A 24,443-nucleotide genomic window follows, 5' to 3' on the forward strand; every position below is an offset into this window, starting at 1 on the left:
CTCTCTCTCTCTCTCTCTCTCTCTCTCTCTCTCTCTCTCGTTTTTAAAGTAAACATCAATATCAATGAAGACAACAACATGTTAATGATATCTCTTATAATATTTAGACATTCTCAAAGAGCTATTATTCACTAGACAAGCTGCTTCATTTCTGTAATCTGGCGGATACAGATAGATTGTATTTTGTAACTTGGCAAAATACAGAAAATGATGTGTTCATTCGTACATTATCTTGACAGTGGAATTTTTAGTCAGTGAAAAGCGACTTATGAATGAAACGAGCTAGGCCTATAGGTAAATGGTTTTCGGAAGTTCATACATCGCTATGCTGCTGTGATTTTAGAATAATGTTTCATAAAAGAATACATAAATACATAATTTAACATAAACGTGTATAAAACCAACTAACACGCATACATCCAGCATATTGTATTTAGTCAAGATAATATTGCAGTGGGGAAAAGAGGCCATAGTCAGTGGGGATTTTCACTTGCCTGTACTTTTTATTCATGAAACAGAATAATATACTTTTGATGTTGTTATTTGAGAAATACCTCCCGTATATAAATTCTGAATACACACACACACACACACACACACACACACACACACACACACACACACACATATATATATATATATATATATATATATATATATATATATATATATATATATATATATACATATGTAAAGAAAATGCAAACTTAATGTTTTCCTCATTTTGAAGAATCATGACGGGATCCTTCCTTCAAGATTATAGCTTAATACTCAATTGAAACACCCGAATAATAAGCCTTTTATGTTGTTATTTGAAAAATACTGCCCATATATAAATGATGAAATTAAATATATGTAAGAAAATGCAATATTTTATTTTTTTCCTTAAATTGGAGAACCATGACGTGATCTTTCCGTCAAGATTATAGTCTAATACTCAATGAAACACCCGAATAATATGCTTTTGATGTTTTTATTTGAAAAAATACTGCCCATATATAAATGCTGAATTTAAACATATATAATAAAATGCAATATTTGATTTTTTTCCCTTGAATTGGAGAACCATGACATGATCTTTCCTGTAAGATTATAGTCAGGTACTCGAGTTCAGTTTTCAAGAACACGGCTACACATGCACGTCACAAGTTGGCATCTGAGTCCATGGGTAGATTTCGCCGTAAAACGTGAAAAACAACATCTGAACAACGACAGGTAAGTCTGCCACTAAAACAACAGGTCCAGATCTCCCAGCAGAGACTTTACACCCATTTTGTGTCTCCGGAAAGAAGTATTATAACGACAGTTCCGTCGTGTGTGTGATACCTACCAACACTCGTTGCGGCATTTACAACCAGCTGTGGAATTCCCGTAAATCTCCTGTCAAATGTTGACGGGATATATGTCCCAGGCGCGTTTCCTTTATGTCTCTACGTCTTTCCTTTATCTCCTTCCCTGTCATGCGACGGGAATGCCCTTGGGGAAGGAGGGAGGTGGGGAAAAAAGGATACTTTGGTGGGCTAACGTGTCGAAGCACTCGCCCTTAGCCAATGGCCATTGTCTTTCTTGACCTTAATTTGGACCAGCGCGGACCGCAGGGCCACCCTAGTCTGGCCTGGGCAGGGTATTTAATTCTGGAAAATGAGGTTATTAGCTTGATTTAAAGCCATGAAAAAGTTTAGCTGGCCTTTTTATCATTTTGTACTTCCTGTTCATGTACTGGGCTCAAGCTGGTGTAGCCTAATGTGATTATTCTTGTATAAAGGGTCAGTTTACGTGATCGTGGCGAATTGTAGGTTGAATTTCTTTATATGCAAGATATAATTCTGTATTTAGTAATGATGGTGTAAGTGGGTTATTTCAGTACATTTAAATAGGTGTCTCTTATTGTGTAGGAAAATATTTTTAACAAATTGTTTCTTATTGCGTAGGCTATCCTTGGTCCGTTTTCATATTTTTCATTATTTTTCCCTGGAAATTCACAGGCCTGGTTGAGTTTTGGTGGGAGCGGAAAGGGGGCAGTGAAACGCAAGAGCAAGTCGGTGCCGTCGGAAATGTTTGGTCAACCCACTAGGCTACTCACGAGACATCCTTTTAGGTATCCGACTCTTATTGGGGTGCCCCCAGTGGGGAAATTTAACAGTTTTGAAGTAATGGGTAAATTTTCACTCTTAGAACCACAGCCACTCTCTTCAGCACCATGTGTTGTACCAGCCCCATGAGAATGAACATTAAAACATAGGATGGTAAATAACTTACTAACGGTAAATTTATGGTGCTGCATCTTACCAGACTACTTCGTGCCTCCCACCATCTGTGTTGGTCTGGTCATTGAAGCTGGATATTAGCTTCAAGTAGTTGAGTAGTGATATTGGAGTGAAGGGGTGTGGCCAACCCATTCACTCGACTGTCAGTCTCATTCTTCGCTGGCCATCCAGTTTTAACACTTTTGCACTAAGCGAAGAGTAAAACAATGGTGGTTGTTGAAGCTGTGTTTCCTTGTGTTTTTTGGTTGAATGGCTGTGGTAAGAGGGTTGAATAGAGTAGAAATCATGAGCATGGCTGTTGTCCTTTGACTTTGACCTTCATTCTTACTGTTCTTTTTGTAGCAGAAAAGGAGTGCCCTCTGTCCTTAAACCACGTGGAGTGTCTTACTTGGTCTCATGGCAGATAGAGGAAGTACAGGTCAAAACTGTCAGAAGTTGAGGACTACTCGGTGGATGCCTTTGGAGGAGAATATTCCTCTACTTGTCCCTAACTCTTACTGATTCTAACCCTTGCTGCTGCTATTGGGATGGGTGCTTGCATGTTTAACCCTTGGTCAGCTCAAGGGGGTACATGCAGACCAGATGTCTATTGACCATTCCTCCTCAGTTGGAACACTTGCTGGTGCCGTGGTGGACCCACAATCCCCATCGTCCCTTCTTCTGCCCTTGCCTCTCCAGCTTCTGCTGTGCCAGCTCCAAGGCATCCACCAGAGTTGAAGGAGGTGTTGAAGGAACTGCACTCTTTGTTTTGCATTTCAGGAGACCCTCTTTTCGTGATTCTTTGAGCACCTAGCTAGTGCCAAGAGTTGTCATCCTGCCTCAGTCTCAGCAGAATCTTTGGCTTCAGCAATAGCCTCTTCACTTGGGTCACAGTTGCCAACAGTGCAGCTGCTTTTTGTTTTACTTTGAAGGATCTTCCTATTTTTTTATTCATGGACATTTTCTTTAGGATCAGTGGTTGCTTTCACTATGTAACTCTTGAGTGCTTGGTAGTTAACCTGCAAATTGGTTAATAGTGAGTATTATATATTCCATAAATAATTCAGTGGTTTGTAATTATGAAACAAGAGTTAAATTAATTGTTTTTTTTAACAAAGGCTCTTATTTCTATATTTATTATAAGTAGAATACCCCTGAGAACAAGTGATCTCTACCATTATTTAATAACCAATAACACTTATGTTGGTGGCCATGGCTTATCAATTTTGATGCTAGGTTTTTGATGCTAGGTAAATTACAGTCAATCAGTCATTAACTTAACTCTGTACTTGAATTGATCAAAAGGTTGCATACATCTATGTGGTTACTGAGGAAATGGCATTTTTTGGGGGACGTATGGCAGTTTCTGTCTGGTCCAGTTGAAGCCATATTACCCTGCAGGTCATGGAATTGCTGAAATTTGCAAGCTTTGCTACACAGCCCTTCATAAAGAGTTGTTCTGCTCTCTTGTTAGGCCTATGAGCTGACAGCATACAGTATTTAGAACTTGGGTAGGAAGCATGGGATCTAAGATTGGAATTGTGTCAGCCTAGTGCCACTATTAAAAGTTCATATTGTTGAAGTGTTTTGAACATGGTTCAGAGGTGTGATTATTTTATTCTGATGCATTGAAAGAGAATTGTCTTATTTGCAAATATCACAGCAATCAGTTATAAATGTCCCATAGATTTTATGTGCCAAACCAGCAGTGTTTTCATTTCTCCCATTCTGCAAATGATTAACATCTTTTTCTTAGACCTCAGTGACAGACATATGTGGTTATCATAAGTCCTAGGTAAGGTTAAACTTACAAATTAATTTCCTAACCCAATTTATAGCCTCTTAATGTACTGTCCAATCAATTCAGCACAGGTATCTAGTTGGGAGTTTAAATACCTTACCAGGGTACAATGCACACCATGAGAGCAGCCCCACAAAATTATTTTCTTAATTATGAGGATAGCAGGTAAAATGCTTATATCACAGTTAACTGAACATAATTGAACTTATCTGTCTGGGGATGTGCAGACAACTCCTCCTCTAGATAGGATTTTGTGTCCGTTTTAGTGATCACTATTGTAAGTCCTTGCTACACAGTTCTTTCAAGAGAAAACATTTGAAATACCTGTACCACTATCTACAGGTAATTCAATCTAAGATTTTGAAGATTAAGAATTTTACACAAACAGATGAATATTGTGTGGGTATAAGTATGACATGATTATCATTTTATTTCTTGTGATATTAATAAATGCTGTGACTGACAATTAAATGAGAGGATTGAACTTCAGCTCCCAAGCAGGATTTGAACTTTTGTCTTCTGAGTTGCAAGCAGAAGAATGTCAAATAATATTCAGCATAATGCACAGACTTGACTCGTAGAGGTATGCAATAAAGATCCAAGCTTAATATAAATTTTCAAATCTGATAGGTTTTTAGAATTTTTGTCTTGTATTTAATTTGCTATCATTGAAAAGCATTTGCTTTACCTCTGGTCAGACAATAGTTTTATGTTAATGAAATTTACTTAAATGATTTGGAAGTACAACCTTTGGCTCAGCTTTTTTTTTTAAATATTGTTCAAAATCAGTTTTTATATTAAAAGATTTAACAATTCTGTCATTTGAATGTTATGGTTTATTGATTAGCAGTTTAATAGAAACTCCTGTTTTCAAGCAAACTTCTCTACTTTGTCATTAGCCGAATCATAAATAATAACTTGAGAGTTGTTTTAAAAGAAACCCATTACTTTACAGTAGCCTAATCCTGCTGTCAGCAGCTCCCCAAACACACTTCAGGGAATGCAGCAATGACGTCCACTTTGACAGGTAAGTGCATCCAGGCTTCAGAGTTCCCTTATGATAAAAAACAGTTGCTCTATGAGTCTGCCTTACAAATAAAAAATGTCGTATGGTGCTCCCAGATTTTTCGTATTGTATATATGTTCTACCATTTTCTTGTCATTTTTTTTCGTCTAGCACAGGTGATGGTGTTTTTTAAGAACTTTCCCTGGTTTTTTCAGTGCTTGGTGTATATTAGTTCTTTCAAGGATGGTAAGTATTGTGATTGTGTTGCTGACCTTCAAGTTAACCCTTATGTATGAAGAACCTTCTGTTCATTATTGTTTTTCTTGATATTGGTGGTGGTATTGTTAGGTATTACCAGTTCTTAATTGGTTCTTTCTGTGCCATTTTCATTCAGAGCAGCAGTTACTTACACTTGGGCAATAATTTAATAGTTGAAGTTTTTTTGTGGGTTTGAGGCATATGTTATTTGGTTTGTGTTAATGGTATGTTATACGTGTGCTCTTTCATGGCTGTGGCACCAACAACTTACTCCCAACTCAGCTGTTGCCATTGTTTGTCATTCCTGCCAGACTTTTACAGATTGGGAATTAAGAAGCTGGTCTTGTGCTATGTGAAGCCTTAAGGATTTAACGTCCGAAGATGGAGTCTTACAGAAAATGGGTCAAGATTGTTTCCATATATGGACATGAATAAATCAGAGGTCTTGAAGAACACTTATTTCCTTCTGGAAAAAACAACTCTTATAAAGGGCATGCATCTTTGAGTTTGAAGCTTTAAACCTTAAGGTTAAATGTCATGATATCAGAACAGTAGTCATCTTTCTAGGATGTAAAAGGAAGAGGGATGTTTTTTCCATAATCTCTCTTGTCTTGGAGATCTTACTCTTCTGCTTTTAACTCTGGGATCTTACACACAAGGCTGAAAATGTATTTGCCGCTGGGCCAGTTCTGGCTGTGGGCCAAGCAGCAATAAACCTTATGCAATTCCTCTTTTTCCTCATAACACCCTACCCAGTAAAAAGGGTGAGTATTGGAAGTAGCTTGTTGACCTTGAATATAGGTGAGCACAAACCACTTCAGTACTATCAGAGTTACTGTCTTATTCATAACACCCTTGTTTCAAAATGTTTGGTTTTCATGATCATCCACTTTATAGGTTGATGGCTCCCAAATATTCTTGCTTTGATGGTTAAGGGAGTATGTAAGAAGCCATGCTACCTAAATAGCCACTAAGGCTACCACGAAGTAATTGGTTTGTGTGAAAACAAACATAATTTTAAAAATTAAAAGGAATTTTTTAGTACAAAGCCATTACTTTACCTAAGAAACTGTATCTCATATAAGGAGCAGTTAACATTGGAGTTTCTATGAGGAGGGAGCTTTGAAGCCCAGATGACCTTGCCCAGTGAGATGAAAGTCATTGTCGTCATTGACTTTCCTTGTGCATGTTTTTGGGGCCACTGACAGTATGATTAGGCTTCCGTAAAGTTACAGGTTTGCATTTGAAAAAATAGTTTTTAAAATGATTTTATTTTATGGTGGTTTTTATTTCATGGACATTAGATCACAACTAGCAGCCAGAATTTTAAGCTTTGCCACTTCATTAGATTTTGGTAATGAAAATTTTGTTGCATTTTGTAAAGAAGCAGCAGACATTGTAGTTATAATGAGTGAAAAGTTGCAAGAAGTGAATTTCATAAATGAAATTGGTACTTTAATAAAGTGTAAATTCATAATAAATTCATAAATACTGTAACAGAATTATTTTATTGTATGTAACTATTTGTGAATCAGGGAGGGTAACCTTTTTTTGTCTCATTTTAACTTCCAAGGTGTTGAGTACATTTTATGCATTTTTTGTGAGGGAATAATTTGTGCAGAAATAGCTAACTGTAGTGTTCATATTTCAGGAGGGAAAAAAATGCCAACACCGGCCAGAGAAACTCTGGAAGAGGCTAGTGATCAATGTTTTCCCAAGCGTTTGCAAGGTATACATAGTTTCATTGGTATCCAAGGATATCTGATTGTTTTATGAAAGAGCCTTTTAAAAGACATGTATTTTTCTTTTATATGCCTTTTGGAGTCGGGAGTATTTAATATTGATGTGAATTATGACTATAAATTATGGGTAAGGGCAAAACTGCTATATGTTTTTTAAACAATTGGTCTATCCATTCTGTTCATGTAATAGAAATTGAACATAGGAAGGAATGCCATGTTTCAAAATTTAATTGTACTGTGACAATATAAAAATTTCAAGTCATTTGGTTTGGTAGAGTATTAATAAAGAAAATAACATTTTAAACCTTTTTTATGTATAAATACTTCAGTAACTTTCTGAAAAATGTTCATGCAAAATGTCTATAACAATGCAAATCAGTGTTTGTGAGTTTTTTTGAGTATGATTAAATTTGGGAAAGGAATTTTATTAATTTTAATTTCTAGAACATAGAAAAAAAAATTTGTGGCTTAGAAAAAATCAAATTTTATTTAAAACTTTTTTCTTTCCTCCCCTTTCCAGCAGTATAGTTGATATTGAAATGTATCCATAAATAATGGAGAAAATCGTCTAAATGTAAAAAAACATGAAACAATGAAATCTTCCTAAAATGTCTTGCTATTGTGTTTTGCATTGCAATGAACATTTTGGTTAAAGTTTTATTACAAAGCAGTCACTGTTCAGGAAAAATTTTAATTTTTTCATGTGGTATGTTTGGTTTTGAAATTTGGCCATAAATAACAGAATTATTTCTACATAAACAAAATAACACAATGCCCAGATATCAGCCATCATAGGTTTTGCCTATGTGTAGCTTACTGTATTCCAGTGGAATAAAATTTTGACGCATTAAATTTTAGATGCGTTCCGGCATGCTCATCAATTGTATTTTTCATCTTTTTTTAAAATATTCCACAAAAATACCTGGCATTCCCTCCCCTCTTGAGACATAAGTATTATGTATGGGACTTTTAGTGGCATGAATTCTGTTGTTACTGGCAGCAACCCCTTCTCACCCCTAAACAAAGTACAGAATATGTATACACCTGTGTATGCTATTGAGCACAATTTCACAGTTGCCAAAGATTTGTAGAGTAAGACTTTGTTCACCAGCAACTGGTTAATAGATATACAGTGTACGAAATGTTTTAAAATAATCACCATTAAACACCAGTGATTAGAGAAGTGACAGCTCCTAGTGAGGAAATTATGAATTACACATGTTATTTGTGATGACAGTTATTTTCAGAGGAAAGAGTACTTTGTGTCCTGTATCTCCAGGTTACTAGTTAACAAAGTAAAGCCTAATGAACTTTGGATTGTTCCTATGGGAATACAAATCAGAGCCTTTTATGTGGGAGCATTCCTCAGTGTGAACTGGTATTTTTTGATTAATAAAACTTAGTAACAATGTAAGTAACAGGTGGTTGGTGGGTGAGTGGTGGGAAACCCCCACTTCTTTCCATCGCTAAGCACCTTTTCTTTGGCTACTGTTGATAATGATGTCGCTGCACTCGTGCCACATTGAAACTTTCTTTTTCTGTGTGCCAAATGAGAAAGTGTGAAGGATGAGAACAAGTGTCTGTGGATCCCAGCTGATACTGCTCTTCCTGTAGGGGTAGGATTTGCAGTCATGATCTTCCCGTGAGGAGTGTATGATGTGTCCCCTTTTTCAGTGGAAAAGGTATGGGGACAAGTTGAGGAAGGTTATCAAGCATTCATTGTTAATGTTGGGAGAAAGTACTCCCCATTTGACACAACTGAATCCCATCCCCCCACCTTCACCACCAGCTGCTCCATCCATGCATAAACCTCTGGCTTGTTTTGAGGGGGTTATAACAGAAGTACTATCATGCAAAGAAGAGGTCATATCACACACTTGTAAGAGTACCAAGATCTATAATTAAATGGGCATTGTAAAAAAATGAATTTACAAGAAGAGTTATTAGTCTAGCGATGTTACCATACATAATGCTAGATCTAAAGAACAGACTGTTGCAGTTGTATCAGGAAAATTCAAGATAAATATTGGTGTCCATCAAGGGACAACACTACTCTTTTTGCAGAGCTACTGTATGGAAATGTTCTAGCTGACCACAAAATCTGAGGAAGATGTGCCAGAAACATATACGAGGTTGTAGAGTGGAATGAAGAGGAGTGGATTGAAAATCAGCATAGGGAAAACAAAACTTGTGATAAATGGTCAAGTCTTCGAAAAGAGATATTTTTGTTACCTTGGGACACACTGGACTGTGGAGCAGGAATTGTGAGCACAGTAAGAAAGAGTTGCTGCAACATGGTGAAATAGAGAGAAGTAGATAATTTGCATATAGAAATGTCCCGTTAGTAGAGAGACTGAGACTTCAAAGACAAGATAACTTGGACAAGTGAAAAGAAGGGATGAGGAACATTGACCAGAAAAGCAGTAGCTATGGAAGCAGCAGAAAGTATAGGACAAAGAGGGTTGGAGGGAACTCACTGCATGTCTAACCCTATCAGGAGTATAGCTGACATTAACAGGGTTCTGAGGATATGGTTCAGCATTTTGAAGTAATTATGTAATCTTGCCCCATTTTTCATAAGTGTTTGTAAATACAAATTCTTGTTTTATACAAATATATATTTTCATCAAGGATCATCATCACATGTGCATAATGTCTAGTTTTCCCTTTACTTTGGATACATTTGTTTAAGACTTGTGTTGGTGTAGTTCTTGGAGAAGGGATGTAGGTTTTCAGAATGAACAGCAAGATTTTATTTAGATGTACCTGTAATGTCATTGCCATGCATTTTTTGAGCAGTGCATTCCAATATGTTTTTAATCTTCATTGGAATATTGTGAGGCCTTGATTTTCTACGATGCAGTAGCATAGCAACATAGTGATAACATGGAGGACTTTGCTACTAGCAAGAGGATAGTGGTGTCCTTTGGTTGATCGTTTCCCATGGGTGGCACTGGCCTCATTTTTTCACCCCTCAGGGTTTAGCTGTATAGCATCCACCTTTCCTGGGTCAAAAGGGAAACTATTGTCTCTTAGCTGAGAGTTGATCTAGAGGGAGTGAAAGGAAGGCCGGAGGAGAAAAGGGCTGGAATTCCAGATGTTCTCTCATAGCCTGCTCCTCTGGTATGGTGACAGGTTTAGCCACTAGCTTCTCCTAAAAGGTGCATGTCATAGAATTTTTAAGGTATTTCCAATCCCACCCTACAAACCTGCATTTGACATGAAATACTTTACAGCACAGATTCATTATTTCATGGCACGCCAGCTTTTAATTTGCTCTTTGCTTTCTGTGGCATCTGATGAGGGATGGATAACCACAGCGACAAATAAGTTACACTTGGGGCATCATTCAGCCTCTTGGAAACAGTACTCGAGTATTAAACATTGGTTAATCTGTGGAGGAATATGAAATTTCTTTGAAAATTTATGGATATGTTTTTCAAGAACCACTTTGATGCCTGTCAAAGTTATATTTTCTGTGTATAAGTGCTGATTCAAGGATTAGGTTTAGGTTGAGGTCACACCTGCTCGTATGACTTGTGTACATGGCTGTTTGAAATTGGGTATAAAGATTCTTTAATAAGAAGTACTTATTGTGTGTTTCATCTCAAGCCTTGTGTCTTGTTTTTAAACCAATGTATTCAGTAAGCTTGATAATATTTTTGTATAACCACATATAACTTGTTAATTTTAAAATTTTATTAAAACTTATAAAACATGATCCATACATTACCTTGAGACCTTTTTCTTTTCTCAGACACAATGGAAAAAGACCCGATCACTTGCTCAGATGAAGCTCTGACTCGGTCACGATGTCGACCGAAGAATAAAAAGAGAAGGGCTTCGTCATCGTCGTCCTCGTCTTCATCAGCATCTCCTAATCACAAAATTGTAAAAAAAAAGAAAGTTGTAGCTTCTTCGCCTTCGTCGTCGTCCTCTTCCTCATCATCCTCTTCCTCATCATCATCTTCCTCCTCTTCGTCCTCTTCCTCTTCATCGTCATCGTCTTCGTCATCGTCTACAGATTCGTCGATCTCGGAACTTGATATTTCAAAGAGAAAGCTGAAGGGGAAAGCATTGAAGAAGGCTCTCAAGAAAAGAAAAAAGAGAGAAAAGGCACTGAAGAAAAAGCTTAAAAAGTTCAAGAAACAGGAGAAAGAAAAACAGAAGAAATCCATCAAGAAGAAAGTGAAGAAGCTTAGGAAGAAGTTGAAGAGACTGAAGAAGTACAGCAAGAAGGAAACGAAGCATGTCAAAAAGAAAGTAACCCCTGAGGAGAAGCTGAAGATAGAGTTCTTAGAGAAGAAGAGAGAGACAAGCAAAGAACCTAGAAATACAAAAAAGAAAGAGAGCAAGAAAGCCGCAGACATCGTTGAAAATGGCTCGTCATCGGTAGGCCCTAGCATTGATTTAATGACGCAACCGACATCCAATGTACCCATGACCAAAGAGGAATGGGAAAAGCAAGAAAGTGTCCTCCGCCGTGTTTACGATAACGAGACTGGTCGACACAGGTGAGTTAGGCAGTTTTGTAGTTTTTAAATGTTAATGTGATTTAGTTTGTTGGTCAAGGCCCTTAGAATAATCTGTAGTTCTTTAATTTGATTTCTTTTAAGGTGAAGGATATAAATAATCTCTTAAATCTAAATATACCTTCTTTAGTGCATCAAAAATATGCTCTTTTTCCTTCCTAGGAGTTCAACAAGCTTTTGTTACATAATGATATGTCATCTGGGTTTTTGAGCACCTGAGATTCATGATTATTCAGCAACATGCCCTATCGGTTTTTCTGTGCTTTATGAGATATTAGTAAGTTGCTCAACACCAGTTGCTGTAGTTACTGCTTGGTTACTAGTGGGTTAGACTTCATGATATCTAGTTAAATTACAGATGCTGGGAGTGCATTATAATGTTGTAGTTTTTGTCACAAATTTGTTGACACTAGGGAGTTTGTCGTCACTTAGAGTCACTTTAAATACCCTATTTGAAACTCAGGTATGCTTGCATGATTAACATGACTATGGCGGATATACCTCTATTTTACTCATCCCATGATACCTAGTAGTCCTTGATCAGCAGTGGTATTACATTCTTGAAGCAGCTAAGTCCAGTGGTCAGCTAAGTTGGTATTGGTTAGGTTAGGTTAGGTTAGTGTACTGTATATCCCTGTATTTATCAGTCAGGAACAGATTATAAGAAAATAGCCCCTGTACTAGTTCAGTTAACTTTCATATCTAGCATTATCCACCGCCATCGCATAGTCCTTGCTTCCCTTTGTTATGTGGGACAGTTGCAGGTAGTAAAATGTGGTTTTTATGGTGTATCTCATGGGTTTTAAACATTGTCCTTGCTCAGAACTATGAATTCCCAACAAAATTCACCAGTGACAGCAGTGATGAATGTTAGAAAAGAAAAGTTGCTAAAATGGGTAAAAATAGAAAAGAAAAAAGTGCAGATATCATAAGCCATTCAAGCATTTTTCTGCAATATAACCAAATTTTGCAGAACTTGTTTGGTTGAATGAATATAATTCATAGCTGTCCTCTTGGATGATGAAGTAGTTGTGAATTTATAAGTTGAAAAATGCAGTTATTCTGTGTATATATATTACAAGGATCAGTGTGATAGGTAAAAACTAGGATAATAGCGAGTGACCTTTCACCCAACAGTGTGGGCTACTGCTGGTAAAAACTAAAAAATAATCAGTGCTGATTCACCCACCACGGGGTTTTTTCAGATGAACATACTTGGAGTTTGAAAATCTTAGAGTTTGAGGGCAAAAACTATACACATACCCCAGCATATCACAAACTTCTTGTAGTACAGTAGTAGAACATGTCAGACATAAAGGTTCACACTGTAGTATACTGTAGACTGACGGGTCTAAATCTTCATCAGGTATGGGATTTACAGCCATACCACCCAGCAAAACATAATTTCCTTGCCAAACAACACTTCTGTTTCCACACACAATTATGTACAATTTTTAATTGGCATGTTACATATTACAGGTTAATCAAAGGCTCAGGAGAAGTCATGGAGGAATGCGTTAGCAGGGAACGACATCGAGCAATCAATAAAGCTGCCACCCAAAATGATGGCGAATACTTTCAGTCCACAGTCAAGTCTCGAGCCTCAAAATAGTGACATATACATATACGGTGTATATGTATGCATAAGAATAAGGTAAGTATTTCATTATCTTCTGTTATTTAGTTCTGACAATTTAAAGCTTTAGATAGGTTCTTGGCCCCAGTGTAATACAGTATAGTAATATTTTCTAGTGACTGTATGCTGTATAGACTGCTATGAAGTGGTTAACTAGTACTGTACAGTTTTTCTTATGGGAATGAAAATTAATGCAGGACAAAAATTGTCAATTTTTTTAGCAGTAAATGTCAGGCGTTGTTAGTAAAATCTGCACATAAGGTTTTCCCTTTTCATGGTTTGGTAATTTAGAATTCATTGGTCTCTCTCTTGTGCACTGTCATTTTGAATCTACATCTTACATAAATCTACGATCTTTCAGCATTCCTACATGTAGCGTCTAGCCGCTTCCATATTTGTTGCTTCTCTTATATATTATCCACATCATAGTTTTCCCCTGCTTACTAATTAGAGCCATTCTTATTTATCAGTAGTGTAACAGTATTTCTACTCTGTATCTCCCCTGGAGCTGCTCTTTTTCCTAATGTCATTTACATTTCCTTGCATTTTATACCATTTGTACTTTATCTCTACACATTATTTTGTTTCGTAATTTCATCTTGGATAAGTTCAAGTCAAACATTACATACCACAATTTATTTAATATTCGTGTTTGATATAATTATTAAGTGAAATGAATTAAACTAGATATAAAATTCAATGAGGTGTTTCTTTAGGATGTCTGTAAAGTTTTAAAAGTTGTGTATGTCGCAAGTGGGAGTAATTTTCAGGTAATTTGTGGTTAAGAAATTCTTTAGGCTAAACTCGTTTATTGATTATTAATTCTTGTACTGTATATATTAATCAAACTGCATCCCATACATAGATTTTTTAACATTGTTCCTCAAGTGACACTGCCTTGGGAGAAGTATGCGGGGCCCAAACATACTAATGTGCATTACCAAAAGCTAGGAAGTATGCAGTGGGATAAAAAATTTACTGTGTAACAGAACGATAACCTAATGCCTGGCAGTCATTCTCAAATCGTCTTATATTTCAGGAAGATCTGTCGGGGGGTCAAGGTAGGGCCAGAAAAGTGAAGGGACGTAGGCAGTTCTCGCGGTGTTCAGGGACACTCACTGGATGTCCGAAACCATGCAAAATGTACTTACAAAAAAGTAGCATATTTTGTATTTGTGAGTCTTCATGTATATGACTGCACCATACAGCAATTGGGAGCTATTTGTTCTCAGTTGTTGAGGAGTGGTTGTCTGTGTAAGGTGCACAATTTACTCAATCAGAACTTGATGTGGAATAGTGTTTAAGAGAGCATAAGTATTGAATATACATTTCATAGTATTTACTTTTAATACAGTTCGATATTTTTGTTATAGCATTCTCTTAAACTGTAATTCTCTTATTGATGTGATTTTTGCAAGGACACCTTTCTTTGAATATTTCTGTGACAGACTGCGTTACTAATGGATGGGTAAGCTATTTATCCAAAAAGGGCTATGTAGAGTATGCTGTTGTTTGTGTAATGGACATACAAACATATATACACTTAACATTTGCACACACACACACAAGTACACATAGACAAACTTGCACACAGACACTCACACTCACAAATATATTTAAGCTAGTATTGTTTTATTATGGTGACTGGTCTCCTATGTTGGGGTAATATGTACAGTAATTCAGTAGTGTTAATTTGTATGCAGTACTGTATTGTTTTGGTATAGTATTTTTGAATTTGGCATTGAATCAGATTTACTGTGTCCCTGAAAGATGAATCCTAATTATTTAGGATATGTACACCGACCATGATTTTAAGACCATTAATTATTTAGTTAGTTTGGTTATTTATCACAAATATATATATATGTGCATATATGTTTGTCTGTATCTCTTCAGGCTGTTTATTTAGAGGGGTGTCTGATGGTTTTATGATTGTAATCTTCAGTTTTGTGTTTTGTATAAATATATTCGTTACATATGTAGATACATACGAGGAAATCATATTTGTCATTATTCTGTGAACTTACGGAACCAGTAAACTTCAGTTTTTTTGGAATCAGTTGAGATGTTCCTTTACCATAACAAAGGCCTTATAGATAACTTTTTTTAAAATGTAGTCCACTTGGTTCTGTTTGTTTTAGGCAAAAGCAGTCTGAAAGTTGAACCTTGCTCTGGAGAAAACCAAAGAAATTGTGGCAGTGTTCTGTTTTTGCAGGATGGCAAAATTTAAACAAAAAGATAGGACCTTACTCAAGGTATGCAAAATCAGGTTGATTAGTTTGATAAGATTGTATTTGCATAGGTCTTTACAGTATATATTTGTGTACAGTACAGTAAGCCCAGGCTTATAATAAACTTGGTGGACAAGTATTTCCTTATTTTGAGAAATGAATCCAGATTGAACCTCTCCAAGTAAAATTGGGACAGGTTTATCCAGACAATTACATCAGAAAAGTTTCCATGCAATTATCATAAAAATCACAAATCTACTAGCCATTTTGGCCTAGCAGCTATGATTGTTATACTGGTAAGTGAAGAATATTGGGGTTATAGTTTTCTGTTAAATAAATTGTTTGTTGTAGGCTTTGTGTGGTGTAGTGCACACAAACAGTACCTCTGGCTTGCTCTATGTAGTTTAATTCTCTGTGGTGCTGCAGAATCTGCACCATTTCCCCAAAATTAAAGTATTTCATAAATTTGGGTTTGCTTCCATTGTCCTATTTTGAATTTTTGTAGTATGGTCATTCATTATCTTAGAAGATGACAAGTCTTTTTATTGAATATGGCATAGCATGAGTAGTTGTAGCTAGTAGTAATGCTTTAAGAATGGATATTTCCATCACTTCCTCAAAATCTGCTGTTACCACTAGGTCTTCTGTACAAGGCAGCTCCCAGGGCCCACCTTTCCTGCACCCTAAAGGCTGTCCTTGGTGGACACCGAATCTTATTACACACTTCCGATATGTTTACTACTTCCTTCTCTGTAGGTCTGGTATTATGGTAGTGTCACATCACTGGTATAATTAGTATTCTGGTGCTCTTTGCCATAGTAATTCTTGTTTAATTTATGTCCTTTCAAGATTCCTAAATAAGTTGTAGAATCTCATTGCATGGTACTTTCCTTGTAGTTGCTTCATTGTAAAGATTGTCACTGTCTTTGGCGTGTGTGGTACGAAGCCAGACTGACAAGTATTGATTTCATTCATTTTTCTCAGCCTTTCCTCCAACATCATTTTTAGTATTCTTAGTATTCTGAAGTAGTCATAGATCCTTACAGTATCCACATTGCATTGCATTCCCTTTTATGTATTTGTTTTTCCCACTCTTCTGGTCTTATCTTCGATATTCTACTAAGCAAGTTCATGAATGACAGGCTATCCTTCTGCTTTAATTAAGTCACTTGTTATTCAGAATGATACTGGGGCTTTTTCAATTTTCACCTTCTCAAGGGCTGTTTTGACCACATCTGTTAGGTACTTCGTTTCCTCCATTGTCCAGTTCACATTAATTTTCCTGATCCATGTTTTCAAAATACTGCTGCTATCATCCCACAATCTTGTTTGGAACCAAAGTTAATATAGCAGATAATGCTGGGTTGCATATTGAAGAAGTAATAATATGAGTGGTTGCATATTGAAGAAGGAATAAATATGAGTGGTTGGTTATCTGAATGCTAGCAAAACGTTTTTGTAAAACAGAATATTTTTAGAAGTTGACATATGTATGCTTTCCTCCCTTATTGTAGACAAGTTTGAATGGCATGCATGTAATGATCTGTATAGCAGTCACCACTGATATTCAGAGCATCTTCAAAGGAGCCTAGCTGTACGTACTCCCCAGAGTCTGTAGAGGCTGACTGGCTTCTAAATTGGTTACACTATTCCTTGCTCTTCTAAGCTCCGTTCTCAACACGAAATCCCCTAGTGGTTTAACATTAGCAGAATTAATGGGAACTATACATCAAGTGGTAAGGTGACTAAATACACCAATTTGAAGATGCAAGAAGCCTCAAATTAACAACCTGTGCAAGTCAAGACAAAAAATGGCATGTTATGGAAATAGAAACAGACTGAAACCAACATGTGATTATAAGAGCTCTGCTAAATTTGGAAAAATAATAAGGGGAAGAATTTTATCTTAGAGGTAGTGTGTGTTAGTCATATCCAGCAGTACCCTGTTAAAGAAAATATGGCAATTTCTCTAAAAAGATTTCGATTGCCCACCAAGACATGCTCTTACTTGAAGTTGAAAGATGCATAATGTGTGTGAAATCATCAGTATATGTGGAGGACATTATGAAACCAGTAGTAGAATCAAAAGCACACACACTAAAATAGAGCTTAATAAATAGATGTTAAATTTTAAAACGGTTGGAAGATGTACTATAACAACAAAAACAAACCATATAAGTAGGAGAGTACGCTCTCTTCACATGTAGTACCACAGCTCCTGGAAAAGATAGAATCTTGCAAATCATAAATTGAAATTTATCTCTCTTTGGCTAGGACTCTCCAGAAGAGTAGAGCAGAGCCATAATGACTCCAGTATCTCAAGCTGGAAAAGGAACATTTTGCCCTCTTATCTTTGAGTTCATTATACTCTATCACGTGTCATAGTGTTTTCATTATGACACAATACCCGGCTACAAGAATATTTCTTTGATACCAGTCTAGTCACCATGGGAGCACTGGCACACCATGGGGGTAACTCCTTTGAGGGCGAGACAGCGACTACGCTATCAAAAAGGAACATTTTAGATCTCAAAGCGCTAAGTTAAAAGTATACCTTAGTTTTACCAGACCACTGAGCTGATTAACAGCTCTCCTAGGGCTGGCCCGAAGGATTAGACTTAGATTAACATTAAATCCATTAGCCCATTTTCAATATCTTATCCAAAGAGGCCTTGGATATAAATAACTAGCCACAAACTAAATGCCTTTTTAAATATTTCAGACATAGCAAACTAGTATTTTATCGATAAAAATTACTTATATAAATCTATTTAGAATAGAAGAAATGATGACGTTTTACAGAAATAAAAAAAAAAGTAAAATGAAAACTAAGGTCACTCAGGAAGTGCCGGTGTAAAGGACTGCATCTCCGAATTGAACTACTCTACCCTCCATTAATTGAGAAAATTGTGGTTCGGAAATAACGAATATCCGAGGCAGCAAGGTCTTAAAATAAAGGTTGAATATATTACGTGGTACAATAGGTCCCAAATTTAGATTTTAGATTATGAAACATGTTCCCAGTAAATATGATTATACATGTAAACATCACTTTTACCCTAATTCATGAAATTTTTCCGATTCGCTGAAAGGTCCTATTTCCTCGTTCTGTTTTACTTGATCATTCTGATGTTTTTGTAATAGGCTGTGCCATATTATCATCATTACTGTATATTATTATAGGGTGGCAGCTTCAGAAACCCATCTTGTATTTTGGCCTACCGCGCTGACGCCCAACGATTGGTAACCACTGTTGAGGAATGCTTTATACAGTATTCGAGTTTGTAGCTTGACAAACCCATCAGTCAGAATTAGCTTTATTTTGCGTCGTCGAATTTCCCTGGACTTATATTTTGACGTCCTTGAGACAGAAATATCATCAAAACTACTGTTCACGCATGCGTACCGCCAAACTTTCGGAAGGCCGGGGTACTGCTGGAAGAGTAGTTCGGCAGTTCATCATTAGTTCGTGTTGTTGGGAAGAGTTAACGCTTGTGCAGAGGTCTGCTGACGTTTATTCCACAGTTCAGGTAATTTTACACATTTTTATTCGTATTTTTGCTGATATTTTTTCAATTTACGGTGAAATTTTTTCAATTTACGTGAACACTATCTAACCAAAAGCTCCCTTTTGTGGTTTGTACAGGCTTTATTGCAGTCTCTTAATGTTCTGTCTGAAATTTGCAGTAGATCTTTGGTGTTGAATATCTGTCCTTTTCATGCCATTATTGTAAACTCAGTCATTTACATGATATCCTCAAAATAGTATAATGCAATTTTGATTTAAGGCCTTTTTTGTAAGGCTAATAGTGTATAGTTGGTTGGTTGTTTGCAAAGCAATTAGTTTGTTAAACTTGAGCCTGTTATGAATGATTCAGGCCAATTATTTTGAGTTTTCTCTTATTGCATTTTATTCAAAGCTGCCAGTATTCGATATCTACAATCCATCTCCACCAGTATAATTTTTTTTTATATATTAATGTTCACCATTTGCGTAGTGCCAGTCTTTGCATTTTTTCGTTCGTGACTCAGATATTGAGAATATGCACAGCAGTTTATGAAAAACAAATTAATGCCAAAAAATAATGAAATAATCAGTTTTTGATGAATATACCAAGATGAGAATTAAAATTTCTCCAGAACTAGAAATATAAGATGCAAAAGTTTTGCACTTTCCAATATAAACTTTATGATTTGCAAGCAATTTATGCAACATAAACTGTTTAGGATATGAAAAACAATTTATGCAATATAAACTGTTTAGGATTTGCTGCAATACTGCCTTATAATGCAAATCAATTTGCTGTACAAGATAACTCTGTTTTCACAACAAAACAAACTGTGTTCAATGTATTCAGTGTTGAACAGTATTAAAAATATGCCACAACGGATATTTACTGTAACTCTAGGGTTGGTATAGCAGCCCCACTTAGCTGTTGTCCTCAGAATTCCCATTTATGGTAAACCAGGTTTTCACTCCACAAATTACATGAAGCTGGTATCCACTTTAAATATGCATTCCTTCCCATGTTGGAATAAAGGGAAATGAAAATGCCACTATTATGACCAGCTCAAAAGGAGCCTTTCCAATCTGTGATTATTCAAAAGTTTATGAAACCATCATCATCTTTAGTAAATGGCAGACTTACTAAATAACAAATAAAATGAGAGATCATTCCCGTTGCTGTAATGATCATGATACTCTCCAGACCATAAAGAGTGCCACATTGAAGTGCCTTTATTTTTTATTCAAATTGATCAGTTGTTTGAATCTTATGTACTTAAACACTTGGTAAGTAGCGCACACGACCCAATTCCGTGTGTAGGGAAAGGAGATCAGCACTGATGATTAATGTTTCCATGTAAATGTCCAAGTTTCAGTCAACGGTGAATGTCTAATTTTGGGAATCAGTCTGTTAATTGTTTTCAAAATCTGCATCATATTAGATTTATCCACATAAAATATTCCAAGATCACTAGATTATTATATTGAAATTTTTATTACAGAATAATAGACAAGCCCTATAATCAGGCTCAATGAGTTTTTTTTTTTTAAAACCCCATGGTCTGCTTAAACTACCAAATACTGTACATGTATTGATGATAATGTCAGTTGTCATCTGCATCAGCAGATTTTAAGTTGGCCCACGGGTGCTGAATTTATCTTGAGGCCTATGCATGAGTGAAAAGGCTACTTTAAAACATTACAGCTACCATAAACTTGAAATGAAAAGCAGTTTTACCAGTAGCACCAGCAAGGACTGACCCCCATATGTCCACACTATCCTTTGCCTAGGAGTGATGACACTAGCATAATTAGAGGGGCATGGGTATAGCCTAATTTGCACGTTGGGTCAGACTGTACAGAAATAGTGTCAGCCAATTATGTTGGCAAACTAACTGGACAGAATGCCAGGAATTCTACTGCATACAACAGCCCATGTAGGCTTTGTTTTGAGGTGGTTTGATCCTTAAAGGTATTGCCAAGATAAAAAATTTTTCATCCAGACCATACTGGATGGGTGATGCAACCATTACAGACCCCAGAATAAACTAGAGTCCCAGTCATGCTAATGCAATTTCATGCAACAAGTTTTTCCAAGTGCAAAAATCCATACCATTAAAGTCGAATATGGAGTACGTAGGAATTTTTTACTCAAATCTGAGAATGAATTTCAAGTGTTTTAGAGCTCCCACCAAGGATTTCTAATAAGGCCAGCTAGTTATCCCTGTCCAGTCTTGTTACCAAGATTTTTTTTTTAGGTACGTGACTTAGGTTACCTTGCAATGATGTACAGTATATGCTTAGTCCCTAACAAACTCTCCTGCAATGAGGAGCCAAGTTTCAAGGAACCAAAAGACTAACTTGGAGGGTTGTCCTCCTTTAATTGATTATAGTGTTCACACTCTTCCTTGTGGAAGATGTCTCTCCTATCAGTGTGGGTATAACTTCATTTGTTAATAATTTTGGATTTGGCTTTTCTACCCTGACCAGAGAAAGAATAATCTTTTGTAAATGAAACGTAGAATTCTATTAATATTTTTCATTTTTTCCAAAAAGTAGACAGCACATACATCTGTCAGCTAAACTGGGCTGTCTTGATAATATTACATGCATAAGGATAAGAGTGAACAATATTCATGACTTCCAAACTTCCTTCATTTGTTGGTCTGCAAATATAACAATAGATCCTGCTAATTTACTTGGTCTTATGGACCCTTTGGAAGGACAGTGTTCCATAATAAACGAATTTAAAATAATGCACATTTTATGAAATGAAGAGCTGATAGTAAACTTTTGATTACTTCAAAATAAGTATAAACAGAGTGACTAAAATTGTAGGTGGCTTGACCACAAGCAGTTTTGGAATACATCAGTAAAAGATTAGCAGGCAATTTTGTACAGCACAACTTACAACAAAATATCCGATACCCACTGCTTATAAAACAAATTTTTGGGCTATAAGCTGGTGAACATTTAATAGTAAGCAAAAGCACCCTTCCCTTTTTTTTTTTTATAGAGAAACCACATACTTTAATAAACTTCATTTGAAAACTGATAAGAGGTAAACACGTACTAAGTAGAAAAGACATATTAAGGTAGGAAATGCATTAAAAACAAATTTTGCATTTTAAAATTAAACTGGTCCTTGTGACCAATGGTTTGATATACCGTACATATCAGAGTGCATTAATTATTGCTAAATTAGGAGAGAGAAATACAATAGGCTAGATATAATGCACACTTTTCATGAGTGCTAAATGCATTAACAAGTGCAGTCATATTTTAAAACTGGTAAATCAGTGACAGTCATATTTTTGGCAAGTACATGTTCCATCTCTGAAGAGATTGGAAATGAACGTATTCATTAGAAAGTATATAAAATACAATATTAAGTACGTACTGTACAGTACCTTGGTTACAAACATTTTGAGATTACAGTACAGCATATAAAAACTACATTAAAGTCTCTGTATAAACTGTTCACTAAATATTTCACACTTACAGCATTATGCAGGACACAAATGTTGGGTACATTAAAAAATAAACAAGGTACAATTATCACAATACAGGTATCATACAGTTGACAGTAATACAAAGATATTTTTAAAAATTATTTTTGCAGTAAGTAGTGATAGTGATATTGATGATTAGACACAAAATCTTTAAATATTTACAAAGAAATCCGTAAGCTCTGAAAAGACCAAATCTCATAGTACAGTGTAAATTATGGTATAAACTCATGAAGAATATGTACTATACTGTACTTGTAGAATAAATATAGTAGTAAAAGTGTGAGGCTTAAAGAAATATATATATATATATATATATATATATATATATATATATATATATATATATATATATATATATATATATATATATATATATATATATATGTATAATTATATATATATATATATAGTCCCTATATTAATATGTATAATATATATATACGATCTGGTTTGGCATCTGGTTTCCATTAGCTTGTTTAGCGACAAAAATTGGCAATTTTGGCACCAAAAATCGCTGATTTCCGGCACCGAAAATCACCGATTTCTGCTTATCGACACCGATAATTGGGTATTGGCGCTGATACATACCTAACAGAGGCGTTGAATACCGAAAATCAGAAAATCACTGAAAAGGCCCCAAAAATTGCTGATTTTCGGTTACCGGTGATTTTCGGTTATCATCACACCCTCAGAACGGAACCCTGCCGATAACTGGGGAGTGCCTGTATGGGGACTATATATACATATATATATATATATATATATATATATATATATATATATATATATATATATATATATATATATATATATATATATATATATATATATATATATATAGACTATTCCTGGAAATTTTCTATTAAAATTGGTAAAATTAAAAATATACATGTACAGTACACCCAAAATGAAGTGGTCTCTTCAGTACAAGTATGAATACTGTAATGTAAAGTAGTAAAACTTTTTGTGTGGTTTATATAGCTTTCCAGGTATGGATATGTTATATGATTAGTAGAAAATTTTTTTTTATTAAAACTAATTAGAGCTACTTTCTCAATTCAACATTGTTATTATGAGTTTCAAAATATCATTATAAAAACATAGTATTGGTTTGCTGTACATGACATATAATTAAAGTGATTGAGGAAGGGTTGGGAGAGAACTTGGCAAAGGGGCATAGCTTACAAGTACATGACTTTTCTAGGTTTTACTGCCTTAGAATGGTTAAATTAGGCAACATTGAACTCATTTATGACCAGTAATAAAATATTATTGTTGTTGATTACCATTACGAAAAACAGTGCATACTGCAAAGGGATATGTATGAAACTGTGCTTACAGGAAAACGGTAGAAATATGGAATCCATTATTATCCCATTAGCTGTGATAAAATTTCCAAAACCTACTATGGGTAGTGGAAACCATGGTTAATATCAAACCATATGCAGACCTCATATGTAATGTTATTCCCATGTACGTACATGCAAACACTGTGGGGTACATGCCAGAGCTTAATTGATAAAAACAGGGAATAAAGAACATCTTAAATTATAATACAGTATTAGCATGTAGTTTTTCCTTATATTTTAACACTTCATGGATCAAAAACCTGTATTTGCTATACATTCTTGCAACATAATCTTATGATTTGCTAATTTGATATCAGGAATTTTTCTCATTAAGAGGGACAGCATGCTTTCTCTTTGGTTAAGAACCAGTACCATCATCAATACCCTCACACTTGGGCCTTGTTATTACAGCAAATAGCTTTTTTTTTTAAATGAAGATACTTTTAAACTGTAGCAATGAATGGAAACAAGAACGCTAAAAGCAGACTGGATGTGATCTGTTGAGACTGTAGGGAAAGTGTTGACCATAGGCACGGGAACAAATAGAGATGAGTCATATACTGAGCACGGTATGGCATGATAATTTTCATCTTGTTACAGCTTGTAGCTTTTGGTGGGGATGGAA

At 35.6% G+C, this 24,443-nt stretch overlaps 1 protein-coding gene across 4 annotated transcripts; it reads left to right on the top strand.

Moving 5' to 3' along the window:
• Positions 1 to 1,095: 1,095 nt before the first annotated feature.
• On the top strand, positions 1,096 to 15,917 carry LOC136853665 (ADP-ribosylation factor-like protein 6-interacting protein 4). 4 transcript variants are annotated; one of them, XM_067129588.1, is made up of 6 exons: positions 1,096 to 1,215; positions 5,003 to 5,074; positions 6,963 to 7,040; positions 10,811 to 11,567; positions 13,065 to 13,239; positions 14,261 to 15,917. In XM_067129588.1, exons 2-5 carry the CDS (start codon positions 5,056 to 5,058, stop codon positions 13,195 to 13,197), a joined length of 987 nt encoding a protein of 328 aa, XP_066985689.1. In that variant the 5' UTR covers positions 1,096 to 1,215; positions 5,003 to 5,055; the 3' UTR covers positions 13,198 to 13,239; positions 14,261 to 15,917. The 4 variants fall into 4 exon arrangements, with proteins under 4 accessions (XP_066985689.1, XP_066985691.1, XP_066985690.1 ...); XM_067129590.1 differs by lacking the exon at positions 6,963 to 7,040; XM_067129589.1 differs by lacking the exon at positions 5,003 to 5,074 and having other exon boundaries at positions 1,107 to 1,215.
• Positions 15,918 to 24,443: the final 8,526 nt, after the last annotated feature.

The sequence above is a fragment of the Macrobrachium rosenbergii genome, chromosome 27 (assembly GCF_040412425.1).
Source record: "Macrobrachium rosenbergii isolate ZJJX-2024 chromosome 27, ASM4041242v1, whole genome shotgun sequence".
Taxonomy (NCBI): Eukaryota; Metazoa; Arthropoda; class Malacostraca; order Decapoda; family Palaemonidae; genus Macrobrachium; species Macrobrachium rosenbergii.